We start from the raw sequence: 24,062 nt of genomic DNA on the forward strand, positions 1-24,062 counted from the left end.
GAGACACAGCCCTAAACAAGCAGACAAGACTTGGTACAATAACTACTCAAGTCTTGGGACGAGTCACTTCTCAAGACTTGGGACGAGTGACTTCTCAAGACTTGGGACAAGAACTTCTCAAGTCTTGGGACGAGTGACTTCTCAAGACTTGGGAAGAGTGACTTCTCAAGACTTGGGTCAAGAACTTCTCAAAACTTGGGACGAGTGACTTCTCAAGACTTTGGACGAGTGACATCTCAAAACTTGGGACGAGTGACTTCTCAAGGCTTGGGACAAGAACTTCTCAAGACTTGGGACAAGAACTTCTCAAGACTTGGGATGAGTGACTTCACAAGACTTGGGACGAGTGACTTCTCAAGACTTGGGTCAAGTGACTTCTCAAGCCTTGGGACAAGAACTTCTCAAGACTTCGGACAAGTGACTTCTCAAGACTTGGGACAAGAACTTCTCAAGACTTGGGACAAGTGACTTCTCAAGACTTAAGACAAGAACTTCTCAAGATTTGGGACGAGTGACTTCTCAAGACTTGGGACGAGTGACATCTCAAGACTTGGGACAAGGACTTCTCAAGACTTGGGACAAGTGACTTCTCAAGACTTGCGACAAGTAACTTCTCAAAGACTTGGGACAAGAACTTCTCAAGACTTGGGACGAGTGACTTCTCAAGACTTGGGACAAGGACTTCTCAAGACTTGGGACAAGTGACGTCTCAAGACTTGGGACAAGAACTTCTGAAGATTTGGGACGAGTGACTTTTCAAGACTTGGGACGAGTGACTTCTCAAGACTTGGGACAAGGACTTCTCAAGACTTGGGACAAGTGACTTCTCAAGACTTGGGACGAGTGAATTCTCAAGACATGGGACAAGAACTTCTCAAGACTTGGGACGAGTGACTTCTCAAGACTTGGGACAAGGACTTCTCAAGACTTGGGACAAGTGACTTCTCAAGACTTGGGAGTGTAGCCCTGATAGGGATGGGACAGGTCAAATTTAGAAGGAAAAATTTTCAAATTTTTCGAAAAATCAAAAAACGCTGCAAACCTTCTGAAATGCGCACAAAACCAAAAATTTTCGGAAAATTCAAAAAAAAATTAAAAGTTGAAAATTTTCAAAAATTATTAGTTTTGTGCGCTTTTTGGACAATTTGCCACGTTTTTCGATTTTTCGAAATTTTTCGAAAAAATTGAAATTTCTCTTCGAGAATTTTCAAAAATTTTCAATATTTTAAAAAAATTAAAAATGACTGCAAATGGCGTGAAACGCGAAGAAAACTAAGAATTTTCGAAATTTTCCACGTTTCTCAAGTTTTCGAAATTTTTCGAAAAAATTGAAATTTCCCTTTGAGAATTTTCAATTTTTTTCGAAATTTTAAAAAAATTAAAAACGACTGCAAATGGCGTGAAACGCGAAGAAAACTAAGAATTTTCAAAAATTTTCGATATTTTAAAAAAAATAAAAATGACTCCAAATGGCGAGAAACACGAAGAAAACTAAGAATTTTCTAAATTTTCGAAAAAAAATTGAATTCAGCTAAGACGGGTGAGGCACAGCCCTAAACAAGCAGACAAGACTTCGGACAATAACTTCTCAAGACTTGGGACAAGAAATTCTCAAGACTTGGGACAATTGACTTCTCAACACTTGGGACAAGAACTCAAGAATTGGGACGAGTGACTTCTCAAGACTTGGGACGAGTGATTTCTCAAGACTTGGGACGAGTGACTTCTCAAGACTTGGGACGAGTGACTTCTCAAGACTTGGGACAAGAACTTCTCAAGACTTGGGACAAGGATTTCTCAAGACTTGGGACAAGCGACTTCTGAAGACTTGGGACAAGAACTTCTCAAGACTTGGGACGAGAGACTTCTCAACACTTGGGACGAGTGACTTCTCAAGACTTAGGACAAGAACTTCTCAAGACTTGGGACAAGAACTTCTCAAGACTTGGGACAAGTGACTTCTCAAGACTTGGATAAAGAACTTCTCAAGACTTGGGACGAGTGACTTTTCAAGACTTGGGACGAGTGACTTCTCAAGACTTGGGACGAGTGACTTCTCAAGGCTTGGGACAAGAACTTCTCAAGACTTGGGACAAGTGACTTCTCAAGACTTGGGACAAGAACTTCTCAAGACTTGGGACGAGTCACTTCTCAAGAATTGGGACGAGTCACTTCTCAAGTCTTGGGACAAGAACTTCTCAAGACTTGGGACAAGAACTTCTCAAGACTTGGGACAAGAACTTCTCAAGACTTGGGACAAGTGACTTCTCAAGACTTGGGACAAGAACTTCTCAAGACTTGGGACGAGTGACTTCTCAAGACTTGGGAGAAGTGACTTCTCAAGACTTGGGACAAGAACTTCTCAAGACTTGGGACGAGTGACTTCTCAAGACTTGGGACGAGTGACTTCTCAAGACTTGGGAGAAGTGACTTCTCAAGACTTGGGACAAGAACTTCTCAAGACTTGGGACGAGTGAATTCTCAAGACTTGGGACGAGTGACTTCTCAAGACCTGGGACAAGTGACTTCTCAAGACTTGGGACATGAACTTCTCAAGACTTGGGAGAACTTCTCAAGACTAGGGACGAGTGAATTCTCAAGACTTGGGACAAGAACTTCTCAAGACTTGGGACGAGTGACTTCTCAAGACTTGGTACAAGTGACTTCTCAAGACTTGGGACAAGAACTTCTCAAGACTTGGGACAAGTGACTTCTCAAGACTTGGGACAAGAACTTCTCAAGACTTGGGACAAGTGACTTCTCAAGACTTGGGACAAGAACTTCTCAAGACTTGGGACGAGTGACTTCTCAAGACTTGGGACGAGTGACGTCTCAAGACTTGGGACAAGAACTTCTCAAGACTTGGAACAAGTGACTTCTCAAGACTTGTGACAAGTGACTTCTGAAGACTTGGGACAAGAACTTCTCAATACTTGGGACAAGTGACTTCTCAAGACTTGGGACGAGAACTTCTCAAGACTTGGGACAAGAACTTCTCAAGACTTGGGACAAGATCTTCTGAAGACTTGGGACGAGTGACTTCTCAAGACTTGGGACAAGAACATCTCAAGACTTGGAACAAGTGACTTCTCAAGACTTGGGACAAGTGACGTCTCAAGACTTGGGACAAGTGACTTCTCAAGACTTGGGACAAGAACTTCTCAAGACTTGGAACAAGTGACTTCTCAAGACTTGTGACAAGTGACTTCTGAAGACTTGGGACAAGAACTTCTCAATACTTGGGACAAGAACTTCTCAAGACTTGGGACAAGTAACTTCTCAAAACTTGGGACATGTGACTTCTCATGACTTGGGACAAGAACTTCTCAAGACTTGGGACAAATGACTTATGAAGACTTGGGACACGAACTTCTCAATACTTGGGACAAGAACAACTCAAGACTTGGGACAAGTGACTTCTCAAGACTTGGGACAAGAACTTCTCAATACTTGGGACAACAGACTTCTCAAGACTTGGGACAAGTGACTTCTCAAGACTTGGGACAAGAACTTCTCAAGACTTGGGACAAGTGACTTCTCAAGACTTGGGACACGAACTTCTCAACACTTGGGACAAGAACATTTCAAGACTTGGGACAAGAACTTCTCAAGACTTGGGACAAGTGACTTCTCAAGACTTGGAACAAGTGACTTCTCAAGACGGGTCGAGTGACTTCTCAAGACTTTGGACAAGAACTTCTCAAGACTTGGGACAAGAACTTCTCAAGACTTGGGACAAGTGACTTCTCAAGACTTGGGACAAGAACTTCTCAAGACTTGGGACAAGAACTTCTAAAGACTTGGGACGAGTGACTTCTCAAGACTTGGGACAAGGACTTGTCAAGACTTGGGACAAGTGACTTCTCAAGACTTGGGAGTCTAGTCCTGATAGGGATGGGACAGGTCAAATTTAGAAGAAAAAATTTCAAATTTTTCGAAAAATCAAAAAACGCTGCAAACCTTCTGAAATGCTCACAAAATCAAAATTTTTCGGAAAATTCGGAAAAAATTAAAAGTTGAAAATTTTCAAAAATTCTTAGTTTTGTGCGCTTTTTGGACGATTTGCCACGTTTTTCGATTTTTCGAAAAAATTGAAATTTCTCAAAGGGGTACCTCTGAGAATTTTCAAAATTTTTCGAAATTTTGAAAAAATTAAAGACGGCTTCAAATGGCGTGAAACGCGAAGAAAACTAAGAATTTTCGAAATTTTCGACAAAAATTTTGAATTCAGCAAAGACGGGTGAGGCACAGCCCTAAACAAGCAGAGAAGTGAGACAGAGAGAGTGAGGCGTAGACGTGGTGAGTCACAGAAATTGGGAAGCAGAGATCGGGTGAGGCAGACACCGAGTCAAGCATGTACAGGCTGATGCACACACCGCATCAAGCAGAGACCGGAGATCCGCATGACGAGTGAAGCAGAGACCTTGTTAACCAGAGACGAAGTCAAGCACAAGCCTGGTGAATCACACACCGTGTACAGCAGATACCGGCTGCCTCACATTCTAAGTACGACTGAGACTGTGTGAAGTAGACAGTGCGGCGGAGTCTAGTCCTGATAGGGATGGGACAGGTCAAATAAGAAGAAAAAATTTCAAACTTTTCGAAAAATCAAAAAACGCTGCAAACCTTCTTGGGACAAGAACTTCTCAAGACTTGGGACAAGTGACTTCTCAAGACTTGCGACAAGTAACTTCTCAATGACTTGGGACAAGAACTTCTCAAGACTTGGGACAAGTGACTTCTCAAGACTTGTACAAGAACTTCTCAAGACTTGGAACAAGTGAATTTACAAGACTTGGGTCGAGTGACTTCTCAAGACTTGGGACAAGTGACTTCTCAAGACGTGGGACAAGTGACTTCTCAAGACTTGGGACGAGTGACTTCTCAAGACTTGGGAAAACAACTTCTCAAGACTTGGGACGAGTGACTTCTCAAGACTTGGGAAAACAACTTCTCAAGACTTGGGACGAGTGACTTCTCAAGACTTGGGACAAGGACTTCTCAAGACTTGGGACAAGTGACTTCTCAAGACTTGGGAGTCTAGTCCTGATAGGGATGGGACAGGTCAAATTTAGAAGAAAAAAATTTCAAATTTTTCGAAAAATCAAAAAACGCTGCAAACCTTCTGAAATGCGCACAAAACCAAAAATTTTCGGAAAATTCGGAAAAAAATTAAAAGTTGAAAATTTTCAAAAATTCTTAGTTTTGTGCGCTTTTTGGACGATTTGCCACGTTTTTCGATTTTTCGAAAAAATTGAAATTTCTCAAATTTTTCGAAAAATCAAAAAACGCTGCAAACCTTCTGAAATGCGCATAAAACCAAAAATTTACGGAAAATTCGGAAAAAATTAAAAGTTGAAAATTTTCAAAATTCTTAGTTAGATTTGCCACGTTTTTCGATTTTTCAAAATTTTTCGAAATTTTAAAAAATTAAAAACGGCTGGAAATGGCGTGAAACGCGAAGAAAACTAAGAATTTTCGAAATTTTCGAAAAAAATTTGAATTCAGCAAAGACGGGTGAGGTACAGCCCTAAACAAGCAGAGAAGACTTGGGACAAGAACTTCTCAAGACTTGGGACAAGTGACTTCTCAAGACTTGGGACGAGTGACTTCTCAAGACTTGGGACGATTGACTTCTCAAGACTTGGGACGAGTGACTTCTCAAGACTTGGGACAAGAACTTCTCAAGACTTGGGACAAGAGACTTCTCAAGACTTGGGACAAGAACTTCTCAAGACTTGGGACAAGTGACTTCTCAAGACTTGGGACACGAACTTCTCAACACTTGGAACAATAACATTTCAAGACTTGGGACAAGTGACTTCTCAAGACTTGGAACAAGTGACTTCTCAAGACTTGGGTCGAGTGACTTCTCAAGACTTGGGAGAAGAACTTCTCAAGACTTGGGACAAGTGACTTCTCAAGACTTGGGACAAGTGACTTCTCAAGACTTGGGACAAGAACTTCTCAAGACTTGGGACAAGAACTTCTCAAGGCTTGGAACAAGTGACTTCTCAAGACTTGGGACAAGTGACTTCTCAAGACTTGGGACAAGTGACTTCTCAAGACTTGTGACAAGAACTTCTCAAGTCTTGGGAAAAGTGACTTGTCAAGACTTGGGACAAGTAACTTCTCAAGACTTGCGACAAGTGACTTCTCATCAGACCCCCTATGACGGACCGTGTTTTAGCCTGACATGGTGTCCGCCGGATCCAGTCTGTGGCGGACCCATTCACTACAGGAACCGGAATCTTCAGTTTTGGGGGCAGGAGGGATGACATCCAAAACTTCGAACATTTTTCAAATTTTCGAATAATAGAAACTTGAAAATGTTCAAAACCGCAAAGTACTAAAAATATTCTAAATTTTCGAAAATGTTTTTGAAATTAAATTTTTTCAATTTTTTAGTATTTTTAGCGTTTTGGACATTTTCCTATATAATTTTTTTAAAAATTTGCAAATTTTTCAGGAATTTCGAGAAGTAAAAATTGTAGTAAAATGTCCAAAAATCCCGCACAAATCCGAAAATTTTTGAAAAATTTGAACTTCAAAAAATGGTTCAAAATGTCGAAAACCTTTTTAGTTATTTTGGACTTCTATGACATCTCTGAACTTTTTGAAAGTTTTGAAAAGTTTTTGACTATTGAAATTCTATCCACCAGTCACTCTCACCGGCACAGACTGTCCGGCAAAGACCAGGTCAGGCAGAAACATTGTCCGGCTGTTCCGGGTTTGAAGAATTTTGAAAACATTTTAAATTTCTCAAAAACGTTAACAATCAAAAAAGTGTAAAAAAATGTCTAGAAAGCTCACATAAGTACATTTTTTGCAAGATTCCAACTTCAATTTTTTTTTTAAAAATATCGAACATTTTTAGTTGTTTTCTTTTTTTATGACATCTGTGAGGTTTTTGAAAATTTTGGAATATTTTAAAAATTTTCAAATATTGAAAGTCGATCCACCAGTCACCCTCTACGGCAAAGACTGGGTCTGGCAAAGACGGGATCTGTCGGAGATCCCGGTTCAGTCCGATACCGGGTCAACAAGGCAGAGTTCCCAAAGTTCGCCACCAGGACTCCTAGGTCAGACAGGATACAAATAACTTGCTTTTTGCAATAACAGTATACTTCCTTATAGTTCAAAGAAATTCAAATTTTGAACCCATACATACCAAACAGATATTTGGTGTTTCTTCAAACAGTTTTCAAAAGTAACAGGCGGATACATTTACAACATCATTTAATCAATTTTTATAATAGTTCAAATAAACAAGTTTGTTTATGCCTTATAATGAGAAAACAGAACAATTTTTAACTGTCTGTCTCAGTATTATGTAGCTGTGACCTACCATCTCTTCCTTCAATTTGAAAAAGTATATTTCAATCACATCATAAGGTGGCAAAGTGTTGCCCCACACTAAGGCTCTTCCTGGCACACTCTTCAACGAGTCGGTTCAACTCACTTGCATTATAGCCAAGAAGCTGTTTTAAGTCACACACAAACTTGTACACAAATCTTTTGCCATGTACCTGGAAAGAAATCAGAATTCATTAACACCTAAATTGTAAGACTTGAGGTTGTCACAGCGGTGAGTATGAAGATATCCGTCTTCTGGGTTATTGCGCTGTGTAGTCTGGTCGATGTTAACCAACGTTTCAGAGGTCATACTGCCTCCGTTATCACGGCGATGAATATGCCAATAGGGTGTGAGGAGCTGGATTTATAGGCCTGGAAGTGAAAGGTGTAGCCTGCCCCGAGCCAATGGGAGTGGACCAATGGTAGCACGTGGGCGAGAGTGGGAGAGGGAGAGAAAGTAGAGAGAGAAAGGTGAGTTTGGTTGTATGGATCAGGGCCGAGTTAGTGGTCTGGTTGGTTCTGGCGGCACACTCTTGCTCGCTCTCGGAGGAGGACTTTGGTCAAAGGCTTAAGCGCTGCCAAGTTAAGCATCTTATATTTGTTGTGTTGGGCTTCACTTTGTCCTATGTTACAAAGATTCTCATTTTCATGAATTTGTATGATCTCTGGTTGCTGCCTGCGCAAAATTCAAACAGTCACATGCAATTCGTAAACCAGTACGCACCTTGTAAAACTGCTAGTGGACCAGAGAGCCTAAATGTGATCTGTACAAACATAATAGTTTGGACATGAAAAATAACAATTAAAAAAAAAGGCAGACTTCACATTCAGTGACAGGTCTAACGTAGTAACAAGTCTGTTCGCTGACGCACCTGGATTTATGTCACATTTTTCCTATACCCCTATCTGCTGTCCTAAGTAAGCGATTAAATGCGACCGGTGCGAGTTGCGTGGGTGACGTGGAAATATCAAACTGGCTGTTTGTGTGGCGCTGTCCTACGTTTCAGTGAAGCGATCAAGGGAAGGAAGCAGAAAAAGTCTGAGTTCAAATAGTTTAATATTTTTGTGCGAATCGCTGTGCTGACCAGTAAGGTGCATGCACAGGAAAGCTGTGTGCGTTCTCCCACGTAGGACAAAAAAACAAAAAACAAAAAAACACAAAAAAAAACAACAACAACAACAACAACGATGATTTCCTCACTTCTTATCACACCCCGTGCAGCTTATGTAGCGCGCGCAGCTTGCTTGTTATCGCTTACGTAGGACATTGCCTTACAACAGCAATTAGTATTTCAGATTTACCTTTGCAATCATGTCTCCATCATAGTAATAGCGGAGTGCCCGACTCAGTTTCTCATAGTTCATGGTTGGTTTGTTTTTACGTTCGCCCCACAACTGCGCCACCATTTCTGGATTGTGCAGCTTGAATTCTCCATCATTTCCAAGCCACTGTATAACACCACGATGCTCTTTGTCTGTCAGCAACTCAAGAAGGAACTGCCACAATTGGATCTGGCCATTGTTCCCTGTGAAAAACAATAGAAAATCAATACACCGCCGACCATCCATTCTATAGTAAGCACTCCTACCAACTATAATACACTATATTTATCCAAATATCATGTGCACCTTCATTTTTGTATAAAAAAACAGTTGAGCATCATATTTGAGTATTTTATTTGTGTAGCACAAAGTGTTATATACATGGTAATATATAAAATGCAGCAGTAGACTCAGCAACATCAATCACATGAGCTGTGCCAACCATCAAGAAGCTTGACCTTGAAAACTCGCTCTCTTCTTTGAGCAGAACTTAATGGGCAGAGATGTACTGTCAACTGTTGTCAATAACTGCAAAACAGTTCAGTCCTTGCTACATACAGACCTACAGCCACCACATTATTCCTTCATTCATAGCAGCCTTTCAGGGAGTACTACCAGGGTCAACCATAATGCCAGTATTTACTGGTCAGAAAACTATCTACATGGCAATAATTTATCCACTGTTAAACATGCATAATGATCATAATGTGTGCACAAAGGAGAAATGTTATTTTTTGATTGAGCAGTGTGTGTCATACAAACCTCCACCCCCCGCCCCCCCTCTGAGATGCCCTGATTAATGAACGGATAATACGCCTCTTGGAAATTAATGAATACAGCAGTGATGCTTTAGTCTCCGTAAGAAACTTGAGATGTTAAAGAATGAGAAAGCAGGGAATCGTGACACAAAGAGAGAGTCTGAAATGTGTGAAAGTCACAACCACTGGTAAGTAGCAGCCACCGGAAACTTTTCATAAGCAAATAGCATCCAAATTCCCAGTAGTATAAAAAAGCTTTCTTCATATTTAAATGAGAGGCAGTAATCTGGTCATATGCTGTTACATGAAATGTTTAGGCTGAAGGAATTAAAAACTGTGAAAGAAATTGGTATCCAGGGTTTAAACACAAGTAAAGATTGGTACCAGATATTTATTAAACAAAATGATTATTATGTACAACAGCAAGCATTGCACAAAATCTTCCTAACGCACACAAAGAAAAATGGCGGCACTTCCAAAGTACAAGTACCATGGTCTGCGACAAAGATGACAAGATCAATTCAGACGACAATAACTGCAACTGAATTGAATTGAATTGAATTATTATGATTGTGTCAGTCATCATGTGTGCTTGTATGCATTTCTAGAGTCGGCCTAGCCACATTAATACAATTTGTCACTTTTTGGCCTTTAGTATTTCACTGACATAACGTCTTTCTTTAAAATGCTAAAAAAAAACTGGGATGCATGTCTTATTTGAATGTGCATGGTATATGGATAAATACAATAGTTCTAAGAATGCACAAACATCGCAAACTTATAGAATAAACTGATCATTAAAAATTCCTTCAAAACCTTTCGCCTATAGTACTTCTATTCACAAAATATGAGAAACTGAACTCCTGCTACATAATACAAGCAAGAAGAATTTAATGTCGTTGAAGACAATTTAATTTTAGGTGCTGGCAGCCAGTCTGTGATAATTCATGGTTTGGTTTGTTGGTTTTATAATATGGTATTTCCTGCAGACCATATGAAGTACCAATAAACAATTAATCACCACATTGAAAAGAGATAAAAATACTTTCTGTTGACCTTCAAATCCATTTAATAATATCTTTAAAACATGAAGTTGGGTAACAAATAAAATGGCATCACAATGCGACCACCAAGATTGCTAAACATGCGACAAGGATTTTGTAATCAATGTATCTAAGTTAAATTTGAGACATGTTACGCAAACAAAATATCCATGATTTTATAAAACTAGTATACATTACATAAGGAGCAATATAAATCACACTAAAAAGTAGTACAACTCCCATTTTTACCATTTTTCTGTATCTTCAAAGTGTGTGCTGGTAGCATAAGTTAGATTTTAACAGGCTAAGAAATCAATGGGCAGTAAACCATAATTACCATATCAATAACAGAAAGGACCCAAACAAATAATTCTGAAAGATCTGCTTTAATTCTTTAATTTTATGATTAATAATGAAGTTCAATTTCATGATGTGGTGTTATTTGGAAATCAGAACGTTTAATTCTTTCAAAATCTGTAAATAAAACATTACAGTTTTCACACTCTAAATGTGATGTTTCATGAAAAATAATCAGAATAGAAACAAAAAAGGAAACTTAAATTTTTATGAATTCATAGAGTAGTAAACTCACCAGTCTAAACCTATCAGCAAAAGTTTCTCATTCCCCATTAAAAGTTATACGTTCACAATTGGTACATGTATATTATTATATTATATTTATTTAGTGTTCTGTCTGACGACAGGTCCATATGAACAGGATCCTTCCATCCTTTTCTCGGAATGGGACCTGTTCATATACATTCTTGGCAGATGATCCAGAAGTGGTTTGCCATTGCCTTCTTCTGTGTGTGAGTGGAGTAATTGTTGGGATGCCACGGAGAGACCGGGGAAGCCCCCGGAGGAAAACTCCATGTTGCCTAGACCACGGCCTTGCCCAACACAAGTTATAAATTCGGGCACCCCCGGGAATCGAACCCGAGACCCCAGGATTACAAGGCCAGCGTTCTAACCGCTTGTATATTGTAATGAAATGTAAGGTCTACATGCAGAGAACATTTCTCACCTGTTCTGTTCCCGCAACCCATGCCACTTGATTCGACAACGCTCAGTGGTAGACCAATGATACGCGGCACTTTGAACAGCTTCGTCTGTCGTGGTTGTCTGCCACGGATCTGCTGTCCTTCAATATGGGTCGTGTATTGGCGAGTGTCTACTTGCTTCTGCACTACAGCTATCAGCATAAAGCCAAACAAATGCCGACAACAAAATTACTAGATAAATAGTAAGAAGACAGAATGACACTGTTTAAAATGATGTGTATTGCACAATTATTTTTGTTCTTACCCTTTCTTCCAAAAATAAATTGTCACTGATATTTTATTGCAATATGAAATCTGTAATTTATCATCACCCTGATGAAGGAAGCAGCAATGACCTCTGATATGCTGGTAAACTTCTACCAGACTACACGACACTACAACTGAGAATAAAGCAATCTTCTACACTTTATCTTCCCCATGAAACTGGAAAACGACTCACCTATAAATTTGCACTTGCGCAGAAGTTCTAAATGGGTCCAGAACAGGTCTCCAGGGTCAACAGGAACAATGGAATGGAAATCAGACAAAGAAAGCTGGCAAAGCTGTTTGCCTGTGATGTTCCAGTCACTCAGGCTAAGACCCACAAGATTGAACTGGCGCACGGCCCACAGCAGCCACAGACGCACATGTGCAACAGACCAGTCATTGGGATCTAAATTCAACAAAAGTATTATACAGGTTAGCACAGGTAGCAATCAACTAGAATTTCAGAAGCTCGCGATTCAAACTGTGGTCAGGGCACTGGATATACTAACAAACTTTTCATGGTTTAACTGATCTAATCCAGGTAAACGTAATGACAGTAACTTGAAATACCCTACAACAGTGGTCCCCAACGTGGCGCCCGCCAAGGCTTTTTTTGGGTGCCTGCGTTGCTACAGAAAAAAGGTTATACTGAATAATAAAAGCCGTTCAACCATGAACATTATAAAATCAAAGCACAGATCTCGACTTACTGACCACAATTCCGGGAACTTTTTGACTGCCCTACGTATAATTTGTTAAGGGGACAGGTTTCAGATGCATATAATGCTACTGGGAGTATTAATGTTTTGTGAAGAAGACACCTTGTTTTTCTAGATATGGATCATGATGTAAACATGTTGCGTAGGTCACAATACGCTCTATTGGCAAGGAGTATTCTGTTATGTATTTCGTCATCTATGTTGTTAAAAAACCTGTGACGCTAGATATTAAAATTCCTTGACCACTTCAAAATTATATTCTCTGAGCGTTAGGTTTTCACTTATTCTATTTCAGTGTGCTTCGCTTGTCAATACCACCTTACATTTTGTTTCGAGTTCATTCACTTGGAGACCAAATTCTTTCTTATGTACGGGGACTACCCTTATTTCATTCTTCAGGTGAAACTTCAGAATTCCATACCTCTGTCATAATTTCATGGATCCAACCTTCTAGTGCTTTTCCCTCACTTTTGTATAACTCCACTGTTAGACCATTTCATCCCGCAGAGTTGTTATTTCTAAGTTTCTTAATTGCAGCAATTGTTTCTTGAACAGGGTCCATTAATGACTGTAATTGAAGCTGCTGAATATTTGGTTCACAGGAGCATATCCCCTCCGTTTATCAACATGTAAAAATGCTCGGCCCATCTACTGATAATTTTGGTTTTATCATTTATCAGAGTGCCATCTTTGTCTTTACAAGATATTGTTTAAAATGTTTCCTTGTTAATTTGATAGCTTCATAAATTTTTCTTGTTTCTTTTCGGTCTCTAAGATCTTCTAGCCGTTATAAACACATTTTTTCGAAAGCCCGCTTTTTTGCCGTATGAATTCTTTTTTATTCTCATCACTTCGTTTTGTATTCTTCCCATGCAGCTATTGTTTGATGTCTTTGTTGCAGGCACTGGGTACCTATTTTAGTAGTTTGTTACGACATGCATGGGCTACAGTGGGGCTATTCTTATTCTCCAACCACCACATGATTGTCCCATATACTGACACCCCAGTGGCCAAATGCCTGATGTATGTACAGTCCCATGTCCTTTTATCAAGCAGCACATCTGAGCACCTTGCATGTGCACTAACCCAAACAAAGCACAAAAGGTTCATTCATAAAATGTATTTGACTTTTGGGAACATGTTCAAATAACTAGCATTAGTTTCTTGATACTCTGAACCCACACAGCAAAAACCTCTTCTTTTATATATGAATATATAAATATATGTCTGTAATAGTTTCGGATCATTAAGTGGGCTAAAAGTTAATCAGTAGCAAATTTGTTATAAACTTCCAAATAGTTCTGAGGGCTGAATATGAGGAAGACATCGTCTGCGCATTAATTTTATAATTTTACCACAAATAATGATTTAAATGAAGTTTAAGTGTTCAAGCACTAGACACAGAAATTTCTGATTTCAGTGAAGCTAACAACAATCTTGGAAATTCAGTTTGCTCTTAAAATGTCAATAAAACACACCTGTTGGGATCTTCAGCCGCTCCTGTTCCTTCTTGAAGTGACTATCCACCACCCATCTAATCACATTGTGTTTTGATTCAGGAGTCTGATAAGTCTGTTTCTGAACAGAAGAGTCATCTGAAAGTGGAATTCTGTTGTTAAATATATATATATCATAAAATATATGCCAGTTTTAAAATTCAAGTCCGAACACCTCTACCGCAAAAGCCTGCCAGTGGATCTAATCCTGAACCAGTTCTTTCCAATTCACATTGCTAAAATGTGTTCCTTAACAATTCACTTTTAACACCCTTTGGAATTCGAAACGGATGCTGTCCAAGAAGTTTCCCCACAAAAGTTCTCTATAGCACTTCTTGGTATTTCAGTCAGAATTGTGTGATCAGCATACCAGAAGTTCACTTTAACTGTCCACAGGTTTTTATTATTTTTATTTGTAGTGTTCTGTCTGACGACAGGTCCATATATTATGAACAGGATCCTTCCAACCTCTTCAGGTTGTCAGGGACCTGCTCATACATATATACATTCTTGGCAGAGATGATCAGAAGTGGTTTGCCATTGCCTTCTTCTGTGTGTGAGTGGAGTAATTGTTGGGATGCCACGGAGAAACCGGGGAAGCCCCCGGAGGAAAACTCCGTGATGCCTAGACCACGGCCTTGCCCAACACAAGTTATAAATTTGAGCACCACCGGGAATTGAACCCGAGACCCCAGGCTTACAAGGCTAGTGTTCTGACCGCTAGACCAATGAAGAAAATACCAACATACTGACAACACAACTAACAAATTTAAACTTCACTTCATACTCATTACACACGACTTTCGCTTGTTTTCTAATGTATAGAGTAAAAACCACATTTAACAGTGCACTGAAGAAAATATGAAATGGAGGAAATTTAACACTGGATCATTGATCTTTGATCCAGAAAATGAACATTAAATTAGGGAAAACTTTTTAACTATAAATCAAAAAACATTTTAAACTGAATCCCTTAACCTGTATCAGAGAAGCATCATGGCTAAACCACAGTTGAGGTGACCATATTTCTCAGCAGCACAGCACCAAATCATTAACACCAGAGTTAAGTCTGGCCATGGGATTAAATCCCCCATTACTGTACAATACAGTTTAAATGTGTGTCACTGTAATTGTACAATAGAAATGCACACATAATCTCCAGATGTATGATGTACGAGGGTGAGTCAAATGAAAACCGTAAAACTGAGATAAAAATTCGAAATATTGCGCCATTGTCCTATAAGTTGGCAGACATGTTACCAATGCTATAACGAGTATCCTATAGGTGACAGTATAATTCAGACAAACAGATCGCCATCACAGTGCCAATTTGAAAATGGCTGCTCCACTAGTTACGTGCACGAAAGAAGAACAACGTTCTGTAATTCGTTTTTTGATCAGTGAAGAATCTTGAAGAATCATCTTCGACCTGCAGTCAGATCAAAGCGATGTGGACTTTTGACTAGAGGTGTCCTTGACATGACAGTGCTCGGCCCCATACTGCCCGTGCAACAGTTGCAACAATCCAAGACTTGCACTTTGAGTGTCTTCCACATCCGCCATACTCACTAGACCTAGCCCCAAGTGATTACCACATGTTTGGGCCACTCAAAGAGGCGATGAGAGGAAAGAAGTTCCGTTCTGACGAAGAGGTACAGCAGGCGGTGCATGAGTGGTTGCGCAGACAACCACAAGAATTTTTTTCTAGAGGAATCCATACACTTCGTAAACGCTGGAGGGCCTGTATTGAACGAAATGTAGGCTAAGTAGAAAAATGATATTGTTGTGTACCGCTTTCACTCAATAAATTAAATTTAAAAAAACAAATTTACGGTTTTCATTTGACTCACCCTCGTATGTCAAGTACTATTCGTAAATAGCGAATCCTAGTTTGGAAGGAAACTTACACTGTTCCTCAGCTATTTCAACATATTCTTCAGCTGGTTTAAGAACATCCACAATATTTATCTTCTTAACATTCCCATCTGTTTTGATTTGCACATTTACCTGGACCAGCCCCTCTCCCTGTACGCACTGATCAACCAAGTTCTTGTGCCCCTCTAACTGCAACAAAAGACATATTGCACCATCTATAATCTCATTGTCTCTGTTTATTTAATGGTGTTTAATCAACCACATGATTTATATAGCACAAAATGACAGGATGATGATGAATAAGAGTAAAGAATATGAAAAATCATGGCCTCTTTTCAGGTGATATCCCAAGTTTCACCCAGAGAAACTTAGGAAAACAATGAAAATCAGGATTCCTGGTATCACAGGTGTGACGGCAATACTAGTATCTCTCAAGTATCCAATAAATACAAGTTTAATGGTTATTTAATGAGATTTTATCAACTTTGTAGGTACCACAGCTTCAAATGACAAGATGATTATGAATGGCAAAAGGAGATCATGGAAGAAAACATGGAATATCTGAAGTGATTGCATAAAAGAACTGAGAAAAATCATGTACAATCTCAGTAAAGATAGCCAGTCTCCAGACCAAGATCTGAACCCAGGAGCCTCCCCGAAAATATAAAACATGAATCCTTTACCACTACATCATGATGTTTGGTTTAGTATCACAAATTTTACATAAAGTTTAATGGTGAATTACCTACAATCTGATAACTAATGCCCTAAACAAATAAACCTTTTACAAATGACCGGGGCAGCTCACCATCTGAGCATCCTGCAGCCAGAATTGGTAGTCTGTTAGCTCAACACCTAGCCTTTGCTCCAAAAGAGTTCGCAAGGTAGATAGTGGTTCACGGATGTCCATATGTTGCATCAATACTCCAGCTGTTTCATCATCCCTGCAACACAGCTAGCTTAAATACACATGAACTTCAAGTCAATGTCATAATGAAGAACCGCCATATTCACGTCAGTCAGATTAATTTTTGTAATCCATAATTCAAAAAGGCACAATGATCCCTCTACCAGAGATATTTCACAGATATTTGATATTTTATATTGCTATCACGTTCACAAACACCTATTCAGCCATTTTCAGTGTGGTCAGAAAGATGGACTGCAGCACCACCAAAACTCATGAGCGACGCAGGAATCAAGTCCAGAGAATGGAAGTACTTTAGGAAAGCTAAAAAGTCGTTGTAAGCTTCACTTTCCCACAGCCCCCATTTAAGGTTTTTCTCAATAAAGTACCAGTACAAAACTTGATACCAAATATTCAATGACTCACTAAGTTCATGCATTCCAAAAGTGTTGCTACAACAGTCAGTATGAGCCTACTGCAGGCAACATGATGGTTTCTACTCAAAATTTATTATCCCTTTGAATATGAAATAAAACACAGTAATTAATTTTAAAAAAATATGCAGTTTACATGCAGGCTTTATAAGCATCACCTGTAGCCCTGCAGACATCCAAATGGTATTTACTTGGTCCAGAACAACAAAGTATGTCCAGAATCGCTGTCACTACAGCTGTGGTGATTCCTTGTTAGATATCTCAAACCATGTAGACAATATTTTTCATGTAAACCAATACACTGGTATGAGATTTGAACCATTTGGAGGCAAGGTTATTGATCCAATACTCCATTTCAATTAGGAAACCTAAGATTCATAGCCGAGCATATCTGAAGACTGAAATGATGCAGGGCCCCATCTTAACTGCAACTATTAAAAATATATTAAAATTGGCCATCAATCACAATATAAGATAATTAAAAGATTAAAATATCATTTTACGTTCCTTATCGAGTACTCGATTTACATGTGGAACATTTACGACATGTTTCGGCTATATATAGCTGTTATCAGGTGTTATATTATAAACTTTTTAACTGAATTACTGATTTTTACTGATATTTAATGATTTTTAGTTTTCATTTTTCTTATCGTGTTCTCGTCCTTCATATTGTATCTTCATCGGTTGTTGTGTCGCCTGTCACTAATATGATTGTATTTCGTAGTGATGTCAATGATGTGTTTATTGGACTGTGAAGTAAAGGTTTCAATACTATTAATGAAAATTGAATATAGAAAACAAAATAAATAGATGAAAGTAATCATATAAACTTACCCGAGAAGTAATATCGCAGCAGTATTAGGAGAGATTGAAGGTATACTGTATCGGATCGTGGCTGGTTACCGACTGCAGTGCTAGTGGGTGAAAGGTGGTTTGTCAGGGTTGAGGTCAAGGTACTGGAGTGCATTAAAAATGGGGTTGTTAAGTAAAATATTATTATCATTAAGGCATATGTTTTGTTTATAAGTTTGATATATGTGATATTTTTCTATTGTATCTCTGTGTCTTTTGTTTTTTACTATTTTTAATATGTATATATAGCCGAAACATGTCATAAATGTTCCACATGTAAATCGAGTACTCGATAAGGAATGTAAAATGATATTTTAATCTTTTAATTATCTTATATTGTGATTGACAGCCAATTTTAATATATTTTTAATACTTATAAATCACAATATGACGCATCTACAATATCTTAACTGCAACTGCATTTTTGGTTTCAGTGCCATCAATATGTCAGAAAACAAACTAAAATTTGTTTTCTTTTCATGCACGTTTTGATTAACATCCCAGATTATACAGTGCCAAATCACAAGATAATCTACTCCTAATATAACAGCCAACGTCTGTCACGCTCGAGTGCACCAGCGTACAGTTCATGTGAAATGGAAAAAGTTTATATTAAGTTCTGGCAGTGGCAACTTTGGTAGCAAGAAATGCAAATGAGTCTATGGCGGTGCCTGTGGTTGCTTCCGGCACAGTCTGTGTTTTATGGGAGTCTGCAGTCAGGCAGTTTGTTTTGTATCAGTGCGTCTGATACGAAGCTGGCTTCAATCACCATGAAATTAGATTCACATGTAAGTTATGTTATAAATACTATACTTTCAATTCAATTTGTAAAGATAATACTGCAATAAAAAGATCCATTTCTCTGTCAACTCTGCTGGGACATACTACACTAGTAAGTAAATAATAAGTTGAGAAAGAATATGAAATAATTCAGTCACGGCCTAATTTAAGGTACTGTCCCAGTATTTGCCTGAATTGAAGGAAAATCACAAGAGATCTGTCATGATACCTGGTCTCGAAGCTGAAATTTAAAAGCTGGACCTCCTAGATATGAACACACGCTACACCAAAATGTGGCCTGAGCCTTTGGGAACTGCTAAACATTTAGCAACAAAACATTAAATCTTAAAACAAGATCTTTTTTGTGCCTGTGTATATTTAAGTCTAAAATTTGTGTCCCATAAAACTATCCAACATAAAATTAACGACAGTCAGGGCATTACATTTACCACAAACTTAATTAGGTACTAAGTAAGTTTTTCAACACAGATTAAAACACAAGGTAACTAACAAGGACTTCTTCTTCTTCTGTGGCCCTCCGGTCCATATTCGGTCCATGGCCTCCTCAATTCTCCTCTTCCATTCGGTCCTAACCTCCGTTGCTCTGTTAGGTCCATCTGTCAGGCTTTGATTGAGGTTTCGAAACATCTTCCTTTTTACGGTGCAAGGTTGTTAACCTTGCGACCAACCCCCAACCTGGAGGACCAGGGTACCTGTCTTAGTCTGACCTCTCCCCCTCGACCAATCTGGCTAGGGAGGCCCTACCAGTAGCTATGCTACCGCCAGCATAGAACTGACAAAGACTATAAATAGTAAATTTAATTAATAATCACCTGGAACCACCTTTTTCACTTGTACATATTGGCAGTTAAAATGTTTTCAAATTTAAAATTCTAATTAAACTAAATATCTGTCCAAATTAAATTGCTGAAGTATGTAACTATCAGTATACACTGCTCTCTTACCCTTCTAGGGGCTGCTCCATTCTGCTTACTCCTATATATTCCCCATCTTCTTCGTCTTCTTCCACCGCAACAGCAGAGATACCATCCACAGACTCCTCAGTGCACCCTGGCACTGCTAGAGATGTCACAACCTCCTCAGCTTGTACCAATTCCAACTCATTGCCTGCTATCACCTCCTGTCCCATTACCACTTCTGTAATAATATCCATTGCACCTGCAGTTACCTTCTTCCCATGATATTGCTTCTTCTAGTTTGATGATCGGTTCACTGATTACTTAAGGAGTTCTAACAACTGCAGTGGCTAATTAGCACCATATAGAAAACGCAACTTTTCCAGATAAAATTGTCAGACAATTTACATCGAAAGAAAATGTGAAAAGGACATTGCAAAAACAGAAAAGATAATATGTAGGGCAGTCAAAAAATTTCTGGAATTGTGGTATAGCACTGTATTAGTAGGACATATGGCAACGCTTACCTAATCACCTTCGATCCTGCCATCGTTGGAAGGTTTCATTTGGAATCTTCCGGAGTTCGGCCATCGCATTCGATACCTTGCTGGTTGTGCAGCAATTCCTCGCCAAGAAAAGCATTCCCGTCATCACCCAATCACCATACTCTCCGGATCTCATTCCGAGTGACTTCTGGCTGTTCCCTACTCTGAAAATGGGACTCAAGGGGACGCGTTTCCCAACCACGGAGGACATCAAATCGAATAAGACGGCCGAACTCCGGTAGATTCCAAACGAAGCCTTCCGCCGGTGCTTCCGACAATGGCAGGATCGATGGAGCAAGTGTGTGCGCGCAAGGGGTCGTACTTTGACGGTGATTAGGTAAACGTTGCCATATGTCCTACCATTACAGTGCTATACCAGAATTCCGGGAACTTCTTGACTGCCCCTCGTATATGCCACAAAATGGAACACTAATCCTCTTCATGACACTGTAGTAAGTTATAAGTACTTCAGTACAAAATACTTAAGCTCTTTACAAGTATTCCTAGCATCACCTTTCCTTTGGGTTGATATTTTGTAATGTTTTGTGGATCATTGCTCACCTTACCAACTAGTACGGTAGTGTACAGAAGTAGCGATACTTAGTTTAAGAAAGATTATTATAAAAGAAATTAATGAATGCCAAAAAGCAATCTGCGTCGCCTACTATCACCAAGTCCTCTCAACGGCAACATACCTATAGCAAGAGATTATAATGGGAAAAACCAAAACAATTTATTCCAGTATTCTGTCGTTAATATCTATTTTATTTATATTCTTCACACTATATATGAGATTAAGAAATACTGCATAATTCAAAGAAAATATTACAAAAGGCTTTTATAGTTTACAAACATGTCCATTACCTGCAATAGCATCATTTGCAACAGTGTCATCATGAAACTGGGCCACGAGTGTGCAGGCCTCCTCTGGCAGCATTGACTCAGCATCCACTGACTGATCATCTAAGTCTGGCTGCTCTAACTTAATGCGCTTGCACAATAACTCGCTCACTTCTTGATCATCTGCCTCTATCAATCCATGAGACTTGTTACCAGTGACAAAGAACCTGCAACATATTCAGTTTTCTTACATGATTTTGTGTTTTACAACAAAACACTAACAGTTAATGATTTCTTACATGGTGATCACATCCTTTTATGTCACACACTGTTTCAAAATTGTTCACCGTCACAAAGTGAAGTTAAAACAAACAAATCTACCTTATCTCACACAAAGACAAAGTTTTATATTTCTATAATAAATATGAATTCAGAGACAGAAATATGTATATATGCTATACACATTCTTCATAATTCTGTTCTGGAATATGATCAACCTCACTCAACTTACTAATGTGGAAAGATAAGCTGGTCAGCACAGCATTGCGTCTCAACAAATGCCCAAAACATCAGAAGAAACACTACGAATTACTTTAAATACTTTAACGGTGTATGATCTGTACCATGCGGTTGGATGAAAACATTGTTGCGGTACACGTCCTAAAACTGTAATGTTGTTTGACTACTTTAATAATGGTACCTGCAAGTGTCTGTATATGTCTACACATCATGTTCCACGACGAAATGTCAATGTGATATATCACACTGAAACATTTAGAAATAGAGTGCACAAACTATATTCCAATATCAGACAGCATACTTCTATAATAAACTTGTAGTTTTATGGCAATGGTTATAATAATTTAATAATAACAGATAATCTATTAAACATTATCCCATTAGGTCAAAAATCCCTTAAAGGCATTACAATAGAAATGATTATAATTATTTACGCATAAGACAGACAATTACAAACATTCACCTATAAACATAACTTTTTAACACTGTTGAGACGTAAAACACATCACATATAAATTACACGTGCGTTGACTGTTTATATTTATTTTTACCTACAGGAGACTGAGAACAAAGAAATTACCGTTTTCTTGTATCAGGTGCCAAAGTGTACACCTTCTTTCCATTCTCGTCCTCCTTCAGAATAAGCACTGCCTGCTGATGTGCCATCATACCAACTCTGCAACAAAAATTTCAGTACTAAGAATTCAAAATGTTATTATGCCCACTGTGGAGCTGCAATATACATGCACATGCACACAAAGATACAAAACCCGACACAATGCCCCTCCATATATTGTCAACTTCGCACTCACAGGTGCACTGAACTGGAGATGGAAACAGAGGAGAATAACTTACATGCAGTAGCAAGTAAAATTTCAGAAACTGTCCTAAAACATTTATGGATTCACCATATTTTTGGTGTCTGGCAGGGCTAATGTACTCTTTCATACTGAATATCTTCTCTGCACGCTTTCTTTCAGAAAATAATGTACAGTGCACAAACATACTACATTCTGAATGCAGTAATAAGACTAGACACAGATTATGAAAGTACAGTATTTAGCACAGCATATTGTGGTGACATATGAAGCTTTCACCAAGACTGAAAGCAATGAAGTATTCTTGGGCAACCAGCCACATGAAAATAGGGCACAGTACTCACGTTAGAGGCAGACAGTATTCAAAACGTTGGGGACACACTCGGTTCTCAAACGGACAATCACCTGATAAGACTTCTGTGTACTAATGACTACTATGCCTTCGTATGAAATTCACCTCTTGCACAATGTCACCAAATATTCTGATCAAAACAGAAATAACTACTCAAGACCTCAAGCAACAACAAGAACAATAACTTTTGTTTCTGGACGCAACTTTTATGGCTGTACCACATGGAAACACATAGTTTTTACTGTCTTTGTTTATACACCATATTCTTTCACTATTACAAGCTTAAGCACTTTGGTTTACAAACGAACGTGCTCCCTGTGTTCAAACACGTATTTCCATAGACTTAAAGTATTTAGAGTCCTTTACACTTGAAATTCAATCTTGACACAGAAGTAACACATATTTGTATACATATACCAATAAACTTACCACCATATACTACCAATTCTATCATATTAATATTAGGTTATATACAGTATAGAATGTCCAACGTAGAAACTTACATGGCCTTGGATATTTTACATGCGGTCAGTTTCCATTAAATGTAATTGCAACGCAATTCCTGCAGAGTGCGACAAAATCTCGATTTGGCATGGAGTTGTTTTATACAATCAAGCTGAGTACTAGCATGTTAAGTAACGCATGAAGTGATCGTCTATCCACTTTGATCATAAATATAAGAAACGGGTCTTTGTATTATTAAGAAAAAAAACATAATATATACAGTAAAACCTTAAGTAGGACACTTGGGGTTCCACGAAAATGTGTCCAAGATAGAGGGAAAGAAAAAATCGGAATGTGGTCTAATGACAATATAATCTATTTACTTACATACACTAATTACTGTAGGCTTACTTGAATTAAGAATTAATGACAATAGTATTAATAATAATCTTTTGAAGCCCACTCCCATGCATTGCATATTACACCCCAACCTCAATAACATTTTCTAAAGTTAATTCCACCAATTTTCACTTCCCCATCTCAAAAAGAAAAATTCCATTTCTGTTAACACAGTCTGAACTCAAATGCAAGCACAGTACTGATGGAGTTAAAACTGTGTCTTCTGCAGTACTGTAGTCCAGTTAAGGGATCAGCAAAATAATAGTTAAACATTTGCAATGTATTCCAATGATGGGTTATATGTGCGTAAGATAATCCTTCAGAGAGGAGGCATTCATCAGTCAGAAATTCAAAATAACAAAATATGTAACTGAA

The 24,062-nt window shown here is 38.6% G+C and overlaps 1 protein-coding gene across 3 annotated transcripts; it reads right to left on the reverse strand.

The window, feature by feature from the left end:
* Positions 1 to 7,222: 7,222 nt before the first annotated feature.
* LOC110828969 (DNA-binding protein Ets97D) lies at positions 7,223 to 23,492 on the reverse strand. 3 transcript variants are annotated; one of them, XM_022062213.2, is made up of 11 exons: positions 23,348 to 23,492; positions 22,255 to 22,350; positions 21,180 to 21,382; positions 19,819 to 20,011; positions 16,686 to 16,821; positions 15,910 to 16,066; positions 13,985 to 14,101; positions 11,981 to 12,193; positions 11,505 to 11,672; positions 8,659 to 8,882; positions 7,223 to 7,529 (listed from the first exon to the last, which is right to left on the reverse strand). In XM_022062213.2, exons 2-11 carry the CDS (start codon positions 22,341 to 22,343, stop codon positions 7,389 to 7,391), a joined length of 1,641 nt encoding a protein of 546 aa, XP_021917905.1. In that variant the 5' UTR covers positions 22,344 to 22,350; positions 23,348 to 23,492; the 3' UTR covers positions 7,223 to 7,388. The 3 variants fall into 3 exon arrangements, with proteins under 3 accessions (XP_021917905.1, XP_021917902.1, XP_021917904.1); XM_022062210.2 differs by having other exon boundaries at positions 23,274 to 23,361; XM_022062212.2 differs by lacking the exon at positions 23,348 to 23,492 and adding an exon at positions 22,837 to 23,260.
* Between the last annotated feature and the right edge of the window lie 570 nt (positions 23,493 to 24,062).

This window comes from Zootermopsis nevadensis, unplaced genomic scaffold (assembly GCF_977971745.1).
Source record: "Zootermopsis nevadensis isolate Lab colony 2312 unplaced genomic scaffold, Znev_1.0 Znev_ptg000030l, whole genome shotgun sequence".
Taxonomy (NCBI): domain Eukaryota; kingdom Metazoa; phylum Arthropoda; class Insecta; order Blattodea; family Termopsidae; genus Zootermopsis; species Zootermopsis nevadensis.